Here is a 21198-nt window from a genome sequence, read left to right on the forward strand (position 1 = left end):
TCCAAAAAGGCCAAAAAGTTGATGGAACTGACGTGCCATGACTTCTGCCCTAGGCTGAGATGAGCTGTTTGAGGTGCATATTTTCTGATTAGCCTGAGGAGCATAAATGTGCTCCTCATGGGACGGATTCACTCAGGGAATGATGAGAGGTCACCACAGGGACACCAGCAGGTAGGGAAACTTTTTGGTCCCACATTGGCCAGGACAGAAGGGCCAACTTTTGTATCAGGGACATCTGCCAGGGTATAGAAATACTTCACTGAGACCACAGGCTGGCAGGCTGGAGACACCTAGGAGCATTATGGTCCAAAAGAGGATAGTACCAGGTGCCTGCCTCCAAACTAAGGCCAGGGATGGGCTGCACCTATCAGCACAGACCACTGGCTGGATTTACCTTACATTTCCACGTGGTCTGCCTGGGAGAAGGAACATCTCAGTGAGGAGTAAGCTGAGATGAGATGAGCAATGAAGAGTGAAGCTGGAGAAAAAAAAGAAAAATGACTGAATCTAATAACTATATGGCAGTGTCAGCAGAGAAAGTGAGAAGCGGGATCCTCAGGCAGACTCCAGGAGCAGCCTCTACCCCCTGCAATAGTATAAAGTGGTTTTAAGTAAAACATTCAACTTTAAACCAAAAGCTAAGCAAGTAAAATAGATCCCTCAAAGATCTGTTGCTTCTGATATCTGAGCTGGTGAGATCAAAGCTGGTGAGAGCAGGGGACGTCAGCCCTGCAGAGCAAGCAGTGCCAAGACTTGAGAGCCACAGAGAGATGCTGGGTGATAGATTCTCCAATCTGGGACGCTTAACAGAACGAAGAGAGGAGAATCTAAATGGAAGTTTTATTCTCTCTTCTGAGGAGGAGTCAACTCTGATAGATCAGAGTAAGCAGTAAATAAAGACGTTAACTTTTCTGTGGATTATTCACAGCTCTGATTCATCAGAGCTTCAAGGAATCGTGGAAATGATTCAGTGGAGAAAACACACATAATTTGTCTCCATACCAAAAAAGAATAAAGTTCCCCAACAACAAATGTAGATTATCTCTACCCTAATTACAGTTCTTGCCCACTGAGCAAAGGGAGCCTGGTCAAATTCTCAGTGGCATCTTTGGCCAAATCTCAAGATGAAAGGGATTTTCCTTCCAAGTCTAATCCATTCGTGTGTCTGGATCCGCTCAGAAAAAAAGGCTGTAACAGCATATACATTCAAAAGCATTCTGTTCTGAACTTCTGCAGCTCTCCCATAAGTAGCAGAGCTCCTGCGCAGTTATTCACGATGCCCATGAAACGGGGTGAAAATAAATAGCCACAAGTTTGAATGCTATTGAAGTCACCTAGAAGCCAAGGCATCTTCTATCTTATTGCTTGGAAATGCCACCTAGAAAGCCTAAATGCCATTCCGGAAAGCTTTCTCTGCTGGAGCAGCTCTCCTATGAAGACAGGTGGAAGGAGATGTGCTTGTTCAGATGGGAGAAGAGAAAGTCGCAGGGAGACATAGGAGGACTTTTGCATGGCTTTGATAGCTTTTGAACTTACTGGAAATTACACTTTGAAGTCTGGTAATGGAAAGGCGAGTGTGAAAAACAGATTAAAAACTATCACAGCTTGAGGATAAAATGTAAATATAACAGGTTATAACTGGACATAGTTTGCAGATGGGCAACCAGGATGAGAAGGCTATGGGATGGCTTCCTGCAGCAGAGCTAGGTTGTTCCTCCCCGGGGGCAGGACCTAGCACTTTCCTCTTCTGGACTGCGTGATGGACTGCCCAGCCTGCCCAGGTCCCAGTGGATGGCAGCAAGACCCTTTAGTGTGCCAGTCATGATCTCATGTGCTTGAGATTCCTTTTACTTGGGAAGGAGTGTGAACCCATTCTTTTTATCCTTGTTTTGGGGCTAGAAGGGCAAAGGGATTCCCACACCAAAGTGAAGTTACTCCAAAAATCAACCTGACTTTACCAGCACGCTATGCCAGCACACCTTCCTGAGTCATCAAGGACACTGGAACAAGATGATTTGGCTATTCCTTTTTCTTTATTTTTTTAATAAAACAACCTGCCTCATACCAAATAAATCCCCAGTTCCTGAGCAGAGCCAGCTTCAGAGCATAGTGAGGAAAAAACTTTCCTCTGCAAGCAGATAAGCCAAGGAGGTTGGAGAAGCTTTGTCTCTGGGGCTGTGCAGAAGAGGTTCAGTGGGTTTTGAGGAAAGCAGAAGGAGTCTCATAGAACAGCTGTTTGAGATCTTCTGCTCAGGGGCAGGTGAAATTCAGAGGGGAATCTCTAAGACCAGACCAGAGGCATGAAGGAGGCTGGTGGGACTCTGTGACAGCACTGACTTCTCAGCCATAAAGGGCTCTGCCCTGTATCTCAAGAGCAAAACCCAAGCAGAGCTGGCATGTGAAAAAGCACCTCCTTGCAGATGGAGAGTGGTCTGAGCTCTCACCTCAGCCTACTTCACATAGACAGAGGTTCAGGGAGGGCAAAGCAGCGTCTGTCCACCTCCAGTACCTCAGTAAGGGTTTACTGTGCCAGAAGGGAAACAGCACATCCCCGCTGCTGTGTGTGCACTCCGGGCACAAAAGGCTCTGATGTCTCCCAAAACTCTTTCTCCAAAGCTGGCTGGGGTCCATTTGCTAAAGCACAGCCCCGTGCTGGTGTCAGCAGCTGCCCCCAGCTCTCTCCCCTGACTCCGAGAGGGATTTGTTTGTGATTTTCATCCCTGCCTGCCTCTCCCTCCTCCTCCATCCCTGTCCTGCCTTGCACTTATTGGTTGCAGCAGCTGCGTTTGGGGGCAGCCCAGCAATTTTCTATATAACTAAGTGCTCTGTTCAGAGAGACCTCAGCAAGTCACAAGAGGGAAGCAACACAAAAGTAAACTCCAGAATCTACAATGCTGCCATCCTCCTGGGACCTGTAGGACGGGCAAGGGGCCATGAGAGGGAAAGAAACTGATCTCAAGAGCATCCAGAGTTTGTGGTCTCGAGGAAGGTAACCTAACTGATGAAAAGCTTTGCTGTTCCATGCACTGATTTGCAAACAAAATGATTTCCTGCGTCTGGGTGAGTTTTTACATGTTTTTCAATCTCGCGGTCTGATGGAGATTTTGGAGGGATCATTTCCACAACAAGATCTAACAGGTGCTGCACACCTTTTAGGGGAAGGTCCACCATTCTGGGTGGTGGGTTCAGGAGGGGGAAGCAACTGGGGATGTGTGCTCATATCTGCCTTTCTTCCCTCTCCCCCCCCCCCCCCCATCTATGGCATTTTTGCTGCAAAAGATGTTTATTTGCACCCTCCGCTGGGCAGATGGGATGGGGCCACCAGGCACCTGTGCAGGTGATCAGAGATGTGACCAACGCTCGGAGGATTTGGAGTGAAGTGATGCTGGATTTGGCTTCCATCCGCTGAGCACTCAACAAGCCTCTTAGCCTTCCGTGCTTTGATTTCCCCAACAAGGGGGGATAAGTTATACTTGCAAGCGTTCTGAGATGAGGGAACAAGGAGGGCAAGAAGTCATTGGGCTGCTGAGCAGGAGAAAACAATGCTCCCCTTTTATTAAATTCTTGTATATTAAGGCAAGATGGGGGAGAAGCACTTCTTTTCAGTAGCGTGGAAGGGATGGGCAGGATCAAACGAGATGTGTCCTGTGATTCTTACTCACATGAGCTTCTCTGCCAAAGCCCTGGAGGCACAACAGCACCAGGCTCTGAGTCCTTCACCAGGGAGAGCAGAGAGGAGCAGCCCACTGCTGCCCAGTACACAGCCCTCCAGGGATGCTTTAGTGCCTAAGCAGGTGCTTAGGTAAATAGCAAAAGGAAGGAGATACTGAAGAATCTTCTTTCATCACAAAACCTCAGGTTGGGCAATCAGTTCTCAAGGGATGTGCTGGACCAGCAGAGGTGCCAGGACCTTCAGAGCTACCACCAAGGCTCTTCCCACGGCATTTTACAGTGGTCAATAGGTGATAAGCAGGCATCCACCACATCTTCCTGGTGGAATTAGCTCTGCCCATGCAGAAGAGATTGTGTGGGATGAGGGGTTCCCTCACATGCATATTACTTCGTGCTTAGGAGTAGCAGGATAAACCTGCAGGTATCCCTCAATGCTGGGGTTCCCATGTACGCTGGGTGCTCTCAGAACAGATGGTTGGGTCAACTCCCAACCATCATATGGAGAGGCTTTTTTCTTGTTTTTTTTCCACAGCCAGACATGGGCAGATAACTTCATGGTGGCCATTCTGGCTCATATTGATGTGGCTTATCTGCAAGATAACTTTGCAAAGCTGCTTGAGCCTGCAGAGATAAAAGGCACGGTGAGCACGCAGAATTGCTATGCACCAGGCATGAATATTTCAGCAGATAGAAGCATGCTGACAGTGAGCTGGAAAAAAAAAAGGAATAGGATCTTTAACTCTCCTGTGCTAAAACTGAATCTAAGGTGCCATCACAATGTAAGGGTCAAACTAGAAAGAAAACATCTTTAAAAAGTAGTTGTTTTAACAGAACTGAAAACTCATCTCTTGAGTTCATGAGGTCTGAACTGTGATTGAAGGTCTGTGGTTATTTTATTGCCTCTGTTTGACATGTAACTGAGAATAAATGTCAGGTTTCCTACTAACACTGCCTGTTTGCAGTTTAATTCACTAGGAACCTGGCTGAAGGGTCAGAGAGATTTCCTGGCAGAAGCAGCAGGATGAAACTGAGAAAAGGGTAGGTCAGGTTAGGCTGGTTCATTGGGAAAACATCCAGCTTCTTACCAATCATGCTTGGAGACTCCCAAACAAGCAGGAAGGCACAGGTGTTCCTGCAGAGCTGACACACAAGGCAGCTGTACCTGGAGGAGCTGTGGCTGTACCTGGTGGGACTTGGGGTTGGCTTCCCAGAGAGGGACAGCATGGTCCCACTGTACACACAGTGCCGAAGCCCCTTCCCCAAATTCATACCAGCACGGTTCTGCAGCATCCTCAGATGTCCCATAAGCTGCATGGGATTTGCTGCTCAACCAGCCCTGCCTGAGAATACTGGCTGAGATCTGCAAAACAGAACCCACTCCGATGATATTTATTAGCAGTGCTGCAGCCTTGGTCAGCTTGAGAGACCTTTTACTGTGCTCAGCAGTCAACACTGCAAACAACACAGGGAGATTTATGTCCCCAGGTATTGAGCGGAACAGCATGGTGGATTTGGAAAGGAAGTGGTTCAATTAACAGCGATTAAGGATGGGGAAGGAGGAGTTGTTCTGCTTGCACATAAATTGGAATAAGATGTCAGGTATCAATAGAGCATTTCTGGAAAACCCTCATGGTGCTTTCCCAGCACAGTTCTCAGGATACTGCGCTGAGTTTTGTCTCTTTGCAATGAAGGATGGCATAGGGAGCTGCTGATGTTCATGCTGCTCCACTTTTCCCATGGCACAAAGTGGAATAAAAGCTGCTTTGTTCCTATGGATGATGCAGGGTTTGCAGAATCATCCTGCTGTGCAGGTGTCAATGGTGCAGGTGCCCCAAAACTACTTTTGCTCCAGTGACTGCAGACAAAATACCTCTCTGCCATCTTCTTAAGCACTATCGGCCCCCCTCCTGGGCTAACCCAGGCTAACCCACCTCTCTCCCTTTTCCCTTTCTCTATCTTCAGATCAGACCAAGACCCAAGCAAAGACATTCCAAAAGCACTGCATTCTGCAGTCAGTTTTGCCCTTCGGTCCTCAATGGCAAGAATCCCAGCTCCCACCACTCTGGCCATCCTCCTGACTTGCCTCTTCTCTGGGGCATGTAGCCAGACCCCAGAGGCTTTCCAGGCGAGCTCCATCCCCTTCGAGGCACTCAGCCAGGAGCAGGCTTACAGCCTGGTGCAGCCCAGCCTGTTCCAGGATGCCAAGGCACCCAACTACTCAGAAAGCCTTCCCAAGAGCAGCGGGTCGGAGCCTCCCCTGCTGCCTGTCTGTGTGAAGCCAGCAGATATCAGGCACATCTTCAAGTACATCAACACCATCGTGTCCTGCACCATCTTCATAGTAGGGATCATCGGGAACTCCACACTCCTCAGGATCATTTACAAGAACAAGTGCATGAGGAACGGGCCGAATGTTCTCATTGCTAGCTTGGCACTTGGAGACCTTCTCTACATCCTCATTGCTCTGCCCATCAATGTCTATAAGGTAGGCTTTGTATAACAGGAGTACCGAAGCAGGAATGGCATCTGCTGCCACCTGCCTTCATGCCCTGCTATCTTCTACCTATCTTCTATCCTAAACCTCTATCATAGGCTCCATTTTTGGCAAGGATTGGGGGGAGGGTGATCATGTTCTCCAAAGGAAAAGGGAAAAATAAACAGGCACAAAGTTCACAGTAGGTTCCTGGGAAAGCAGAGGTATTCCCAGCTACTCATGTGTTCTATTTACGCACACACACATCCAGATCTTTTAAATCTTATTTAAAATTGCAAGGAAAACAGTGACTTACGGTCTCTTGGTATTCACAAATCAGCCTCTTGAAAACATCTAGCTAAATATGAAGACTCATCCAGGAACATTGAACAGAGCTGTATAATAAACAGGGTAGAGAGTGTTTGGCAGATGTTGGATGGAGTCCTGAGACCCCAATCACGAGAAGGAGTGTTACTGTGTGAGATGCACAGTTCCTCCTTGCCCACCATGTGGGACAGGTTTTGGTGATCTGGAGTAAGAGGTTTATAGGAAGGGTCCAGAGGGGCTGCAGAGAGGTGAAGGACTTGGAGCTCAGATGCAACTGGGTTGTGGGTACATAGGTCTGATAGCCCTCCTCTTTGGTATGTTTGCCTGGTTCTGTCCTGTTGCACAAGTCTGTATGTCCTACATATCATAAAAAGGGCATGTGGGACCAGATGGAGACTGTAGAAACAATCTTACTGAAGGAAGCTGGTAGATGAGCCTGTCACAGGCTGAATACCCAGCTCTATGTCCAGGTCAGGTCAGCAGTGATGGTAGTGAGGGCTGTACAGAGTTCAAGACTTATACCAAAGGCTTCATCCACAGGACAGCCCACGCTAACACAAGCTCTTGGCTTCAAGACACACTTGGCCATCTCTCAGAGCTCCCTTTCTCCTATCTCATATTGCCCCACTGATACTCTCTGCTTGTCTCAGTTGAGCTTAGGGCCACAAATAGGTACTGGCTTTAAAGGGGTCGCCAGATCGAATCTAATTCCAGAGGTGAGAAGAGTTTTGAGGATAATTTGCACTAAGGAACCTAAATGTGGTAGAAGGGCTGAGTATAGGGAGCACATAAGTCTCATGGCTGTGAAAGCTATCTCAAAGAAGCTGTTCTTGCTGGATTTTGGCTATTTCAGAGAACAATATCCACTTCCCCTCTGAAAGCATCCCAAAGCCCTTTGTGGCTTTCAGGATTCTGATTTAGGATTCAGGACTTTGTGTCCGAACCATCTCTCCATGTATGTGTAAACTCATCTCACAATGAGCCCTTGGGGAAACGAGTGGTTCCCAACACAACCCAAAGCACCGGAGAGCACACGCCATGCCATCCCAGTGGAGGTAACCTCAGAGTGCTTTCAGCTGCTCTTTGTGGGCTTCTTGCACCTTGTGGGTAACCACCTGCTATTACAGGAAGCCAGGCATGCCTTCCCAAAGCAGTCTGTTAACCCTGAGGTTCTTCCCCAGCTCTTGGCAAAGGACTGGCCATTCGGTGTGCAGGTGTGCAAGCTGGTCCCCTTCATCCAGAAGGCTTCAGTGGGCATCACGGTCCTCAGTCTTTGTGCCCTCAGCATCGACAGGTGAGAAACAACTTCCACAGGTGACCTGCCCAGCCTGGTCCACATTTAACCACAGTATATCCTTCTGTTGCCTGCAATTAGAAGACTGTACAGTGACTTGGTTCCAGGGAAAATTCAGAGAAGGGGAGAGGGAGCTTTTATGTAGAGTTGAAATCCAACAGGAACCAACTGTTCTCTGTGGTGAAAAAGTCTGTCCTACTGGAAAAGGTTGACGTGAGGAGCATAACATGCAGGATTAACTGCTCGGCTGGTGGGGAAGGATGGCACCCCTGCCACCAGGAGGTAGACATACTGGCCAAGGTCAGCTCCCTTCACATTTATCCCTTGAGGCCCTGTTGCTGATCCATCCCATTCCACTGAAGGAGAAGGCAAAGCAGTGGTGAAGGAAGGAGGGAGGGAGGGAAAGGGACTCTGGGGACAATTCTAATACTCACCTTCCTAGCTTCTTTCTGATAGTGGCTTTTCTCACTTCTCTCCACTCTTGTTGTATTCCTATGCACTGGGCAGGTATCGAGCAGTGGCCTCCTGGAGTCGGATCCAGGGCATAGGAATCCCCATGTGGAAGGCGGTGGAGGTGACAGTGATCTGGGCAGTGGCCATTGTGCTTGCAGTCCCTGAAGCCATAGCCTTTGACATGGTAGAGATCAACTACTGGGACCAAGACCTGTGGGTGTGCATGCTTGCCTCTGAACAGAAATCCAGCTTCATGATGGTATGTACTCTGACCCATCCCAGCTGCAGTGCAAGGAAGAGGAAGACACAGGCAAATGGGGCTTCCTTTCTCCTTGATTAGAGGTTTAGATGCTTCTATACATGACTTCCAGCCAACAGGGAGAATGTGGGGAGAGATTAGACAAAGCACAGACTATGCAGGAAGTACCAACATGGGGGAGTGGTGCTTTGAATGTGAGGCCTGGAAACAGGCAGAATGTCTTTTAGCTATGTTTCATCCTCAGTGCCCACATCAGAAAGTCATGACCAATCTTGGGAAGCTTCAAGAAGCTGCTAGGCTGTCAGAACAGGCCAAGGAGTGTTGCATGTAGTCTCCGTTCGCTCGTCCGGTGTTCGTCCTCTGTCCACATGTAGGGCTTACTGCTGGGCGAAACCGACCCTTTACCAGGTCGGGGCCAGATGCTCACCCAGACCCCAGGAGTAAGTGAGGCAAATGGCGTTTATTGCTATAGGCTACGTGTTTAAATACAAGTGTTTCCTCCAATCACGAAGTTACACTTGGCACACACAGGTGGCATAACACACAGGTGGCATAGGAACCTGCACGCGTCACACCTCGTTTCCCTCGCTACGCCTACAACACACCTCGTTTCCCTCGCTACGCATACAACATCTCCCCCTCCCTATGCCGATAGCTCCCATCACATCGCGTTCGGAACCTACAGCTGCTCCCTAATTCTATGATATTTTATGCGTTCATCCATAAACTGATTCATTGTTGTCAGGGACAAATGCATCAGCTACCTTCCTTCTTCCCCATTTCCAGTTCCTCTCTGTTTTCCATACAGTTCTATCGTGATGTGAAGGACTGGTGGCTTTTCGGCTTCTACTTCTGCCTCCCCTTAGTATGCACTGGCATCTTCTACACCCTCATGTCATGTGAAATGCTGAGCAAGAGAAATGGCATGAGAATCGCTCTGAATGACCACATGAAACGGGTAAGAAAACCAGGAGGGCAGAAACCTCATTTCCCAAAACAAAAGGTAATGATGTAGAATGGGAGAACATACATGAGTTCCTACAAAGGACATAGCTTCACAGAAGTCAATGGCTTCTTGACAGGTGGATGCAGATGCATGAATTAAACAGGGAGAAGGGCTCTCACCTCTACAATCTTCCACCTCAGAGCCAACCGAAACTACCAGCTTTGTGACCACAGACCAGTTCGCTTTTCAATTCCTATGGTCATTTATACTTGTCTTTGCTCTCTCCCATACCTTGGTGACCTGCTGGTTGCTCCAAGAACATAGCAGGAAGGGCAGATAGATGAGGCTACCTCAGCAAAGTGACTAGAAATGATAGTAGGATGGGGAGAAGGAGACTCTACCCTGGTCCACATTGCATTACTGCTACCTTACTGCTTTCTGCAGCCTGGATCTCACAAGTCATCCTCATGATGTAGGAACTGGGACTGATAGGCTGTGCTTTGGACTCAAAAGGGTGCCCAGCCCTCCTCAGGTTATAGAAAGGACATGAAGGGCCATTGATCAGCACGAGAAGAGGGTGCTTTGCCCCAGGCACTCAACCAGAGTATACCTTCTCCCCTGCCCACCCTCTCCTTGCAGCGTCGGGAGGTGGCCAAAACCGTCTTCTGCCTCGTGGTGATCTTTGCGCTCTGCTGGCTGCCGCTCCACCTCAGCCGCATCCTCAAAAAGACCATCTATGATCAGACAGACCCCAACAGATGTGAGCTGCTCAGGTAAGAGCACCAGCAGGAGGGCGCTGTGCTGTTAAGCTCTAAAGAGCACCTAGAGGCTCACTGGGCTCAGAGCAAGCTGAGGGATCTGCTTTCCAAACACCTTCCAACTCCTCTTCTAGTTGGCATTGCTCTGTAGGCAGGCACAGAGCAAGGAGGTGGGGGGCCACGTGGAGAGAGAAAATTCAGTTTTCTCTGTACTATTTATGAGTTAAAGATGTCTCCTGGGCAGAGAAACATTTGGAAGTTTGGAAACTCCTCCAGCTGTCCACCCAGCGAGCTACCAGCCCCTTCTCTCCCCTCTTACCACAGTTTCCTCCTCGTCATGGATTACTTTGGGATCAACATGGCCTCTCTCAACTCCTGCATCAATCCTGTGGCTCTCTACTTTGTCAGCCGAAAATTCAAGAACTGCTTCCAGGTAGGGATGGTACTCCCATTGCCATAGACTTTGGATGAGGGGAAAGGCAGGCATCAGGTACACGTGGGGCCTGCCAACAGCCCACAGGATGCCCATATTTGCTCACTGTAACCCTCTTCCCAAATTTTCACCCTGCTAGGCACCTCTCTTCCCAGCTTCAGGCACAATAGAGCTTCCTGCCTTGCTATGGGGAGACTGTTCCCAGTGCAAGGCCTGTGACAAGCCCCAGAGAAGTCCCTGTCAATCTGAATCAGAAGCAACCCCACATGCCTTTAAATCAGGAAGTGGGGCTGCTATAAACTTTGAGCCCAAACTGCTCAGAGAGAAATCTAAGAAGGAGGGAGGCCCTGAGAAAGGATGGGGATGAGATGAAAATCACCTCCCAGATGCTATGGCAAGGAATTGAGCCAACTATTTTCTGTCCCTCAAGGACAAGAAAATACAGCTGCAAAAAATACCTGAGGCTTTGCTACCTTCATTTCCAAGCCACACCAGCCCTATCTTGACAAACCTATACCCATCAAATCTGTAGGAAAGCTTTGCTCAGTGCACAACCCAGCACCGCTCAGGTTGACCTGCCAACATTTCCCTCATATCCCACATACTTAACATTTGTGTCTCGACCCTCTTTGTCTCCTTGCAGTCCTGCCTATGCTGCTGGTGCCAGAGACCGGCTCTGAGCATCACGCCAACAGATGAGAAGGGCTCTGTGGGAAAGTGGAAAGCCAATGGGCAGGAGCTTGGACTGGACCAGAGCAGCTCCCGCTTGAGCAACAAGTACAGCTCTTCCTAAAGCAGAGAGGAGAAGGCACTATGACAAGATGGTAGGACACCTCAGATTCCCTTGCACAGCTATTTCCTGGCTGGGCTCAAATTGGTTTTGCCTTCATATTATAACCCACCTGGGTAAGAGCTGTAGCACTTCACTGACCCTGGAACTAGCTCTGAACACAGCCTCAGGGCTTTGCTTGTTCATTCTCCAGTCCAAGTCAGCTCTACAGGAGGACGAAGAATGGGATCCAGCTCCTTGTAGGATTTTTCTGTTCCTTGCAGGATAGTCAAGTGACTTATGGTCATTTGTCTTGGGTAGAAACATGGGGTGAGGAGATGGGTGAGAAAAGGAAAGTTGAGATGTGGTCATTTGAAGATGGATGTGGGACGGGGAGGAGAGGGCAAGGAACCCAAGCAACAATTTCCAGCTGAAAAAAAACAAAGCATTGTCCCTTATGATCTCCCTCTGCTGGAACAGTTTGTCCCTGGGCAGGGCACCATGATAAGAGCCAGGTGTGATGTAGGTGTTCTAGACAATCAGTGACCTGAAATCTCCCCCAGCTATGGTATGGAGGGATGGGCAGCAATCCAGCGTCAATCTGACCTGGGAAGCCCTGAAAGACCTCTCCTCTTTACCTGTTCCCAGGAAATTTCCTCCAAGCTTTCCACTCAGGGATGGCATTCAGCCTGCCTGTGTATGGCACAAGAAGGAGACTGAATGCATGGGACAGCACAGCTTAGGAGTCCAGGTATCCTCAGCAGAAGCCAGTGGCAGCATCCAGCCAAACCACCTGCTCCGAATTCCCCCTTCCCAGTCCCTGGAACCCCAGCACTTCTTGGCCACAGCTCCGTGACACCAAAGTTCAGGCTATTTGTAAGTAGGATGCAGATTCTGATCCTCAGGGTCAAGCTAAGGTGGAAAATACAATAGGGAAAACTTTACCTCAGCTGAAGTTGCTGCTGAAACTAACCAGAATACGTCAAAGAGCCCTCACAAATTTACAATTTACAGTGATTAGACCCCAAATGCCTTTTTTATATAGTTTTACATAATCTTACCTACCCGCTAGAGTAGATTTGTCTGTATCCATTTCACAGCTCTGATGCCTCTGAGCTGGCTGCGCTTTGTTGGAAGACAAACTCATTGGAGAAAACTGATAGCAATGAAATGCTCCATCTTAGTAGGAGGATTTTTTAAATAGTTGTGCTCATTAGAAAAAATAGTAATCTGAATTCTACACGTTTCTGTAAAGAGTCAACCTTTATCATGTTGAAACAAGCATTCAAAGGTCCTCTTCCATTTAGGACAGCCCCAGTTGTGTCAGCCTGGCTTCCTCTAGCTCTATCCAAACCAGCAATAGGAACAGCCAAGTGCTGCCTGCCACCAGCTGGGCAATGATTGTTTTCTTACCTGCACGGGGACTAGGAGATTTAAACACACAGCTCCCATTCAACTCAGTAGTCTGAAGCATCTGAATGATTCCCCAGCAGTGACCTTTGGTAACAGCATAAGGAGCAGTGCCCCAAATGTTCAAGATCTGTGATTCTCTCCTAAGGACAGCCAGGACCTGTTCATACTCACAAGACAGATAGCAATTACAGGCAGATGGGAATCTTTTTTACCTCGCTTAACCTCCTGGACCCCAAATAGTTAACATCCCTCTTTATGCTCCATAGCGAATTTAATCATTCCTGCATTAGCTACACTCAGATCAACGTTTTCACCTTAAATGGTTCAAAACCAGTCTCAGATCTGCACATGATTAATATTGCAACAAACAGACTGCCATGAATTCATCCCAGCTCTGGACATTGCTATCACTTGCTGCACAGCTGCTTAACGCTGACTTCAGCTTCCTTTGCTTTCTTTCCCCTTGTGTTTTCCTCCCAAGTGTCTCCTATTAAAACCACCATCATAAAATTTGACTAAGCGTGAGAAGGGAGGGAGAGAAGAGAGCTCTCAGCTGCAAGCAGTATCCTTTTAAAACTCTTACACAGTGGTGGCATTCACTTGGCACTTTCCCAGCTCTCAAAGGCTAGGCTACCACCAAGACCAGGACAAACGCATTTCAGGTCAAAGAGAAAGCAAGGAATGTCAGAAACAGAGAGCACACGCAGCCAGGTTTTAGCTGCTCATGGAATTGGAAATGCAAAAACAGCTCCCACCTTTCAATATCCTTTTAAAGTTACTCTCCATGCCGCCGGGGCTTAGCAGTCACAGGATTGAGCCCAGGTATATCAGTCAGGTTCTTGTTTATTCGCCCCAGACAGGGTCAGCCAAAATCAAAGCCGTCGCAGCCACCTGTAGAGATGCAGGAACCCATCGGCATGGGCAAGATGAATCCATTGCAGCAAACTGAGGCAAAAGGGCCTTATTATGAAATGCAGGGTTCAGATGGCTTCAGGACCTAATGCCTGTGAACACAAACCCACTGCCAGTCTGCCAGAAACCAAGTCTGTCAATTTGTATTTGAAAGAACAATTTTATTGAGAAAACCTGACATTTTACATCCTCTTATTCCTCTGTATGTTAATAAAACATGTTGGTGTTTGAAAGGAAAGTCTCTGGGTGTTTCTTATTAAGCAGCAGGGGGTCTGCAAAGTCTGCTAAATACTTAATTGAGTGCCAGCAGGTTCTTTTGGTAACTGCAGACCTCCACCGAAGAGACAGAGGTGCTCCCCCTGGGCAGAGCAAACTGGGAAGGTTCACACTCCTGCACCCAGCACGGAGCAGAAAGAACTCCTGTTACTTCATGCCACATTACACTCAATGAAAGGCTTTCCCTTGGCTAGCTGCCAGCAGATCTGAACAAGGCCGGGGTTTCAGCACTGTACTCTCTAGATATGCTCACAAGGAGTGGTCCGGGCTTGTGGCTGTCTGCATTCTTCGGAGGGTTGAAATGAGGCAAGTTTTGTTTTTTTGTTGTTTTTTTTTTTTTTTTTAAATTGTCTGACCATGAAATGATTCTCTGCCCATTTGAGGGTGATTTGTTAAAAAACAATGAAGGCTGATTATATTATTTGAATGCATCCAGAAAGTAATGAAGCTGGCAAAAGGGCTTGAAGGCATGTCCTGTAAGGAGAGTACGAAGACACCTGGGCAGTCCAGTCAGGAGGCCAAGAGGCAACCTCATTGCTCTCTGCATCTTCCTCTGAGAAATGAGGAATGATGCACAAGTCTCTCCTTCCTGGTAATCAACGACAGAATGCAAGGAAATGACAGAAAGATGTGTCAGGGGAGTTTCAGGCTGGATACGAGGACAATTTGACCACCCTCAGGGTAAAGAAATACTGAAATAGGCCTACTAGCAAGGTGGCTGATGCCCCATGACTGTCACCGTTCAATAGGCATTTGACCTTGGAGCCAGTATCAGAAGGATTTAGATCAGAAGAGGCTATAGCCTCTCTCAGAGCCCGATTTTACACTGCACTGAACCCCTTTGTTCCCCTTGTTGCTGAAGCAGACCAGCTCTGTGCACCAGACTACCTTCACCACCATAAGTGATCTGAACATCCTGGGCAGAAAACAGCGTCATTTGGAGAGGGGAAGAAATAAAATGGAAGTGTGAAAAGAGCTGCCTCGCAGCTATCATCTTCTGTACCTGCATGAGCTGAACACAGCAACACCCCTGCAGCATCAAACATCATATACTTTATTATTAGAGAAAATACACGCTTGCATCAAAGTAGTTATTAAAAAAAAACAAAACCAAAAAACTCTTGACACGGGGAATTCAACACATGAACATTATAAACATCCACGAGGACCACCATTCCCAAATGCTACTGCATCTCTTCCTCCCTCTGGGCCCTGTATTTCCTCATGCTCTTCTGCAAGCAAGAGCAAAGGACAAACGTTAACAGCAATATATCTGAGCAATTCACACACCAGTATCACCACATCAGTTTGTGCTGTGACTTCCCCATCCGAATCCTGGAACAGCTGAGGGACCACAAAATGCTCTGACAGAGATCCAAGCACTTCCAAAAGAGACTGAGCCTTTAGTCACAATACAAAAGGAAGTCAGGTCATGGTGCTGTGTCCAGTTGCAGGGTAAGCCCTAAAGACTTTGTGCAAGCTCTGGCCTCATCCTGGTCGACACTTTGAGGAAATACTGAGAAGCCAACCAAGTATGCTACGGGAGGACATGCTCAGCAACTCAGTCTCTGGTACCCTGGGTCTGCTCTCCACCCCCAGCTCCAGCTCTTGGCCACTCTCCTGCTGAAATGTACACCCTAGAGACAGAATTCAGAGCTGGGTAGTCCACAGACTGCCTACAGGACATAGCAGGGAACCTACGGCTCAGGTAAAGCCTTTAGTGAGTGTTCTTACACTTCTCATGTGGAAGCAAGAAGTTCAGGTGTGTTTCCATTTAAGTTAAAAGATAGGAAGTTTGAGAACTCCTTCCTCCATTGCCTGCAGGAATTTCTGCCCATTAATGCTCCCGCAATAGCAAAAATATAGGCAGAAACACTCACGTGACATCAAGAAGCTCTGTTGGATTCCAAGCAGTACCTCCCACTGGAGGACCCACAGGGCTTTGCAAAGACTGACCTGTCCTCTCCTCTTCCCAACCCCAATGGCTGAAGTAGTGGTTTAGGACTTGGAAAACCACAGTCAAACCAATGTCAGGCAAAGAATGCCTGAAAAAGCTATCAGGCTTTCTGCGTCAAAAGTTCTCTGCCTCTCTTGATCAAGAAAGCTCCTGAGCTCCTCAGGCAGCAGTCTCACCTCAAAAGTATCGAGTACGTGTTGGCAAACACCCATCAGGTCGTTCAGCCCCTTGCGGAATGGCTCAACAGCAGGAAGGGACCCTTCAGAAAAGCAGATGCATTAGTGAAATGGGAGGTGGCTGGGGACCTTTCCCTCAACACTGCAAGCCGGCATGGCTGTCCCTGCACTGGGGAGAGGCTCTTACATGGCACAAAGCAATGTGTGGGCTCCTGCCAGCCTATCACCAACAGTCCAAGCCCAGAGCTCAGTGAGGTGCTCCAGGCTATGGCCCAGGAGCAGCAGATACTTACCCTGCAGTTAGTCCCAAGTTGGCAAAGCCAACAGGCTGAGCAGCAATTATTTTTACAAAGTTAAAGAGTCAGCAAGCACAAGCAAGCAACTTGCTTCCAGGAACTGACTTCTACATATTTGATACTCAAGGGATCAGCCCTGTGGGGAAGGAATGAAATAACAGCATCTCTCTAGGCAGCAGACAAAGCTGCAGAGCACACAGGGCCAGGAACGGGTGACTGCAAAAGGCTTAGAGCAGCCAGTGCTACCTACTGTCAGGGGACAAAGTCCTCTTCAGGAGGCAAGTCACTGGGTCTGCACACAGAGCTAGTGGGATGAGGCTTTTCAAGACAGCCTCAGGTCCAAAGCTGCAAAACAGCTGAGTAGTTGAAAGAAAAATGAACTATCTTGTTGCAGCTAGGTGTGTCAGCACAGTTTCCAAACACCATACTGACTGAAGGGCAGATCAGCCCTGACAGTGAACAGCAGATCTATTCTACACCCAGCACTACAGTTCAGGGCCTGCTGCCAGCCAACTCAGACACCTGGGACCAGGCAAGGCCATGGGATCCTCAGGCCTCAGCTGGCAGATGCTGCTCAGCCCTACAGCTGGGAAACAGAAGAGCTACAGCACAAAGCTCAGAGCAGCCCAATGAAGCAACAGGGCACAGAAGATGCAGATGGCTAGCAGAGAAGAGAGAGAAAAGTGCTTTTCTTTGTTTGTACAACCCATGGCTGAAACCTGACACAAGCAAACTGAATCCCACAGAAACAGCCCAGACACAAAGAGAACATGCACATCCATACCTCTGGTCTGAATGCGGAAGTTGATCTTGCTTTCAGATGGGTGTGTGATGCAGTAGCCACAAAACTCCACGTCAGGGCTGTGGTGGGGAGAGAGAGAAAAACAGCAGTGGAAGCCCAGACTGCTCACAACACATCTCAGGAATGTCAGAATTTCAGGCCACCTCAGACCTGCTGGGGCTCAGGATTCTTCTGCAATGATTGAGGGGTTCCCAGGAGGGATGCGCTGAAGGGAAACAGCCTGAATAACTTCATTCACGTTCTCCACCTTTGAACTGCAGCTTTGCAAAGGAAGGATATGTCTGGCAAGCTCCTAGCACCACCAACTGCCCAGTGGCAGGCCAGAGAAACTACAACATCCTCTGCATTTCAGACAAAATTTCCTCCAGAATTAACCACAAAGGAGCAGTAAGGACTAGCTGTTACCTAAGGGATGGAAAGCTGGAAGCCAAGAAGCTAATGACAGCCATCAGCCAGCCCCATCCTATGGCACTCAAGTGATAGAATAAGGTAGGCCTAGAGATGGTAGCTAAGATCAACTAGAGGTCATCAGGTAAGTCTGTGGGGGTAAAACAAGTCTAAGGTCAGGGCAAAAAGTCAATCCACAGGCCAAGTGAAAGAAACCCAGGTTAAACACAACTGAGTGATCACTAGATAGGCCTATAATGATAAGAAAGGATTGTGACCAGGTCTCTAAAGTCTGTAGCCAAGTACAAGCAATACTACGGCCAAGCTAGGAACTAATGCTCCTGTCATACAGGCAACAAGCTGTGAGCTCAAATGAGGGTCCTGAACCAATGGGAAGGGTAGGGAGGTTTCAGGTGAGACCTGTCAGGCTCCTTAGGGCTTATAAGTGCCCTCTGGGTCCTGATAATAATAAGGAAGAAAAAAAAAAGAAAAAAGTAGCTGATTTTTGGGAACAGAAGTCGTAGGTAAGGAATCTGATATGTCTGATATAAGACCCTAACATATAAGGAGATGACTTCTGATTACGTGTTTCATTCTAACACCCACTGAGGTACAGCTAATAAAGAGAAGGCTAGAATAGGAGACAGGTGCTCTTAGCAGTACCAGACGCTGTAGGGGCTTTACTTACTTTTTCATGACCATGTATCGGAGGGAGTTGCCAAGCGTGTGGTCCTCATCATGCAGCACAAAAGTGACACAGTTTCCATCTGTCCCATCTGCCTGGACCTGCCACAAATTGGGAGAGAAGAGATGCCACAACGGTTTCTGTGGTAATGAACACCAGGATGCTAGTGTAGAATCTGGCTGACTCCGAGCTACCAGAGGCTGAGAAAACAGTGTTTGGTTCTCTGTGCAGGGCCTACTTCTGGGGGATGCTGTAAGAAGAGTCATTACTTGAACCCTGTAACACTAGCAGCAATCCTCTAATTGTGCTATTTTAGGCTCAGGCACACAAAAGGTATGGAACTAGACAGTGTTTCCTAAAAAGCCCAGTTTGGGATCCCCTCCAAAGCCAGTGAGGCACCTAAGCAATTGCTCAGCTACTAGAGGGCTGCTGATCCCCTGACATTTCCCCACGTTCCACAAAGCCTGGTGTACCCAGATGGCATTGATCATTTTCACTCCTAGCAGCAGAGAGACTTCGAGGCTAAGTGTAGAGCCTGTCTGGATGAGTACATGGATGAGTCTGGATGCGTCTCTTTGCATCCTGCCTCTTGCCAAATCTTCAGCTGCTCCAGTGGTTTTATAACCTCCACGTGGAGCAATGCTCCCCTTCCTCCTCCTGCAGGTACAGCTGCCCCAGGGATCTGACTCAGCAGCTTAGAAAGGAGATGCAATCTGCTTCCTGCAAAAGAGATCACCCAGATGTGCAGCACGACTCCAGGGCAGGTTCCCGCACACCAGCTGTTGCAGAAGAGCAGATGTGATGCAGCAACATGAGGATGTTGGCCTGATCCAGTCTCTCTTGCCTCCTAGCAATTTGCAATCCATCCTCAAAGCACTAATTGTTACTGGTGATTAAAATAAGGAGAGGCAAAACCTTCTCTTGACATGGCATGGCAATGTGTGACCTGTGATGTCTGAAAGACAGCCTGCCTGCTCTCCTGCTTGCTGGACCCAGCACCTTCTCTCCTTCTTCCAAGAGAGAGCTGCTAACCTCAGCTCCTCCTGCTGTTGGGCTTTGCAAAGAACTACTTATTAAAATTGTCCTCAAAAGGGATTTTCTTTTTCGTTAAGAGTAAAGGCTTGGACTAGAGAAGGTTAACTCAGGAGGAAGCTTCCTGGCACAACAGGCTGCCTGGCACCCATTTTGCCCCCTGCACACAGCTGTACCTTAATTCAGGTGTAAGTGTGCATACACAAAAAGACGTTTCTCCTGGCTGAGAGCAAATCTTTACAACCAAGGTACAAAATTGGCATAAAAGCAACTCAAAAAATAGGATGCTTGGAGCTTTAACAGATAGATTTGGGAGTTACACCAACTTCAGAGACCTTTCCAGAGCTGAAGGAGCTTTTGTATACAGGAAGCAGAGGAACAGGACAGGATGCATCTCCTGCATGATGGCTGAGTCTGCTTGTGGGAGAGAGCAGCAATACAATGAGTTCAGCTGTCTGTGCCTCATTAGTACAGTGTAAGTACCCTGTGCATTGATCCGACAGATAAAGGCCAAAGCACCACTGTTTCATATAGCCATAAGGAACACGTTGTGCTGAACCTGTCTGCTTCATGAACTTGGTTTCTCTCTCTCCTTTCCTGTGGAGAGTCCCTTGGTATAATTCAGGACTTCAGCAGGACCGTAAGCTTCACTTCTCACCCAGACACCATCCTGCCCAGTCAGATATCTCCCCTGTGGCACAGTCTGAGGCTGCAGAGGAGAATCAACCCTGGCCCTGCCACAACACAACCAGGACAATTACTCCCTGGTCCCTGCAGCGTTCAGGCTGTGCCTTGAAGAACAAGGCTGAGATTTCTCACAAGCCTCATGCTAGAGATATCCTGGTATCCTGGCATCACACGAGCACTGCACGAAGACCGGCTCTCTCCGGGTGATTCCGTGACCCCTTCTGCCCCACACAAGGCTGGACACGGCCTTGGTGACCTGGATACCTCTGCGGCCCACATTCTCTTTTACCATCTGTAATCTTGCATCGTCCTGCTCGGAGGGGCTGGAATTTATGACAGATGATTATTTAACATTGCATTCGGTGCCATATTGGATACAGCAGCACAGAGATGGAGGGGAACAGATAGATAAGTGGGTGTGGAACAGTCCTACAAATCACTTGCGCTTTGCTCACTGCAGCTTACGAGCACTTAGTACTTAATGTCAGAATACAAAGCCCTTTGCTGGTCTTTACGAGACAGTATCGCTTTCTATACGTCCTCCTGCTGCTAGGAGAAGTTCAGAGGCTGCAGACCGAGAGGTCACGGAGGACTTAACACGGGGTTTCGCTGTAAGACGACCAACTCGCAGACCCCGCTGCCTTCTGCTGCTCGGCCCTCTGCCCGGGCAGCCCGCGAACGTGAGGTGCAGCGCCACCTAGCGGCCGCTGCGCGCAGCGGGGCCGGACAAGCAGAGAACACCCCGAGCTGGAAGGGGCTGTTCAGCATCACCGAGCCCACCTCGCGCCACTTGAAGAATCAGCCCCCGAGTGCCGGATTTTAGCAGCTCGTGGCCGTGGCCGTGCCCGCCGCCCTCTGGGGCATACCCATTCCCCGACCGCCCCTGACGCCAACTCCGTGCCGTTTCCTCGGGCCCCGCCGCTGTCACTGAGAGCAGTCAGCCCGGCGTGCTGAGCCCGGCCCCACTCGCCGCCTGCTCCTTAGGAGCGCGGGCCCTGAGGATCCTGCCCAGCTCTGGGCGCCGGGTTGCTGCATGAAGGCCGAGCCGCGCCCCGGACTCGCTCCCCGCCACCCCCGAGCCCCGCGGCCCTCACCATCTCCAGCGCGGCCTTCCTCTCGCCGCTCTCCGCCATGCCCGCCGGACTACAACTCCCAGCACGCCCCGCGGGAAACTACAGCTCCCAGCATGCC

The 21198-nt window shown here is 48.9% G+C and overlaps 2 protein-coding genes across 11 annotated transcripts; one reads left to right on the plus strand and one right to left on the minus strand.

The window, feature by feature from the left end:
* Positions 1–2839: 2839 nt before the first annotated feature.
* EDNRB2 (endothelin receptor B subtype 2) lies at positions 2840–13947 on the plus strand. Of its 9 annotated transcripts, XM_040698651.2 has the most exons (10): positions 2840–3060; positions 4635–4710; positions 5635–6157; positions 7654–7766; positions 8274–8478; positions 9287–9436; positions 10064–10197; positions 10507–10615; positions 11259–11439; positions 12033–13942. In XM_040698651.2, exons 2-9 carry the CDS (start codon positions 4694–4696, stop codon positions 11406–11408), a joined length of 1401 nt encoding a protein of 466 aa, XP_040554585.1. In that variant the 5' UTR covers positions 2840–3060; positions 4635–4693; the 3' UTR covers positions 11409–11439; positions 12033–13942. The 9 variants fall into 9 exon arrangements, 8 of the variants coding, with proteins under 8 accessions (XP_040554585.1, XP_046795769.1, XP_015133637.1 ...); XR_006939029.1 differs by lacking the exon at positions 4635–4710 and having other exon boundaries at positions 2840–2989; positions 10427–10615; XM_046939813.1 differs by lacking the exon at positions 4635–4710 and adding an exon at positions 4205–4313 and having other exon boundaries at positions 11259–13942.
* A 1071-nt stretch (positions 13948–15018) lies between these two features.
* POLR1D (RNA polymerase I subunit D) lies at positions 15019–21161 on the minus strand. 2 transcript variants are annotated; one of them, XM_426271.8, is made up of 5 exons: positions 21102–21161; positions 18292–18389; positions 17199–17275; positions 16119–16201; positions 15019–15217 (listed from the first exon to the last, which is right to left on the minus strand). In XM_426271.8, the coding sequence occupies exons 1-5, from the start codon at positions 21138–21140 to the stop codon at positions 15170–15172; spliced, it is 345 nt and encodes a 114-aa protein (XP_426271.2). In that variant the 5' UTR covers positions 21141–21161; the 3' UTR covers positions 15019–15169. The 2 variants fall into 2 exon arrangements, with proteins under 2 accessions (XP_426271.2, XP_046796662.1); XM_046940706.1 differs by lacking the exon at positions 15019–15217 and having other exon boundaries at positions 15248–16201.
* Positions 21162–21198: the final 37 nt, after the last annotated feature.

The sequence above is a fragment of the Gallus gallus genome, chromosome 4, assembly GCF_016699485.2.
Source record: "Gallus gallus isolate bGalGal1 chromosome 4, bGalGal1.mat.broiler.GRCg7b, whole genome shotgun sequence".
Taxonomy (NCBI): domain Eukaryota; kingdom Metazoa; phylum Chordata; class Aves; order Galliformes; family Phasianidae; genus Gallus; species Gallus gallus.

Coding starts and splice junctions, on each gene's coding strand:
- EDNRB2 (XM_046939812.1), top strand. CDS start 2,934: ATGAGAGGGAAAGAAACTGATCTCAAGAGCATCCAGAGTTTGTGGTCT. Junction 6,158..7,653: donor TGCCCATCAATGTCTATAAG/GTAGGCTTTGTA, acceptor GTTCTTCCCCAG/CTCTTGGCAAAGGACTGGCC. Junction 10,616..11,258: donor AATTCAAGAACTGCTTCCAG/GTAGGGATGGTA, acceptor GTCTCCTTGCAG/TCCTGCCTATGCTGCTGGTG.
- POLR1D (XM_046940706.1), bottom strand. CDS start 21,140: ATGGCGGAGAGCGGCGAGAGGAAGGCCGCGCTGGAGATG. Junction 17,276..18,291: donor CGATACATGGTCATGAAAAA/GTAAGTAAAGCC, acceptor TCCCCACCACAG/CCCTGACGTGGAGTTTTGTG. Junction 16,202..17,198: donor CTTCCGCATTCAGACCAGAG/GTATGGATGTGC, acceptor GCTTTTCTGAAG/GGTCCCTTCCTGCTGTTGAG.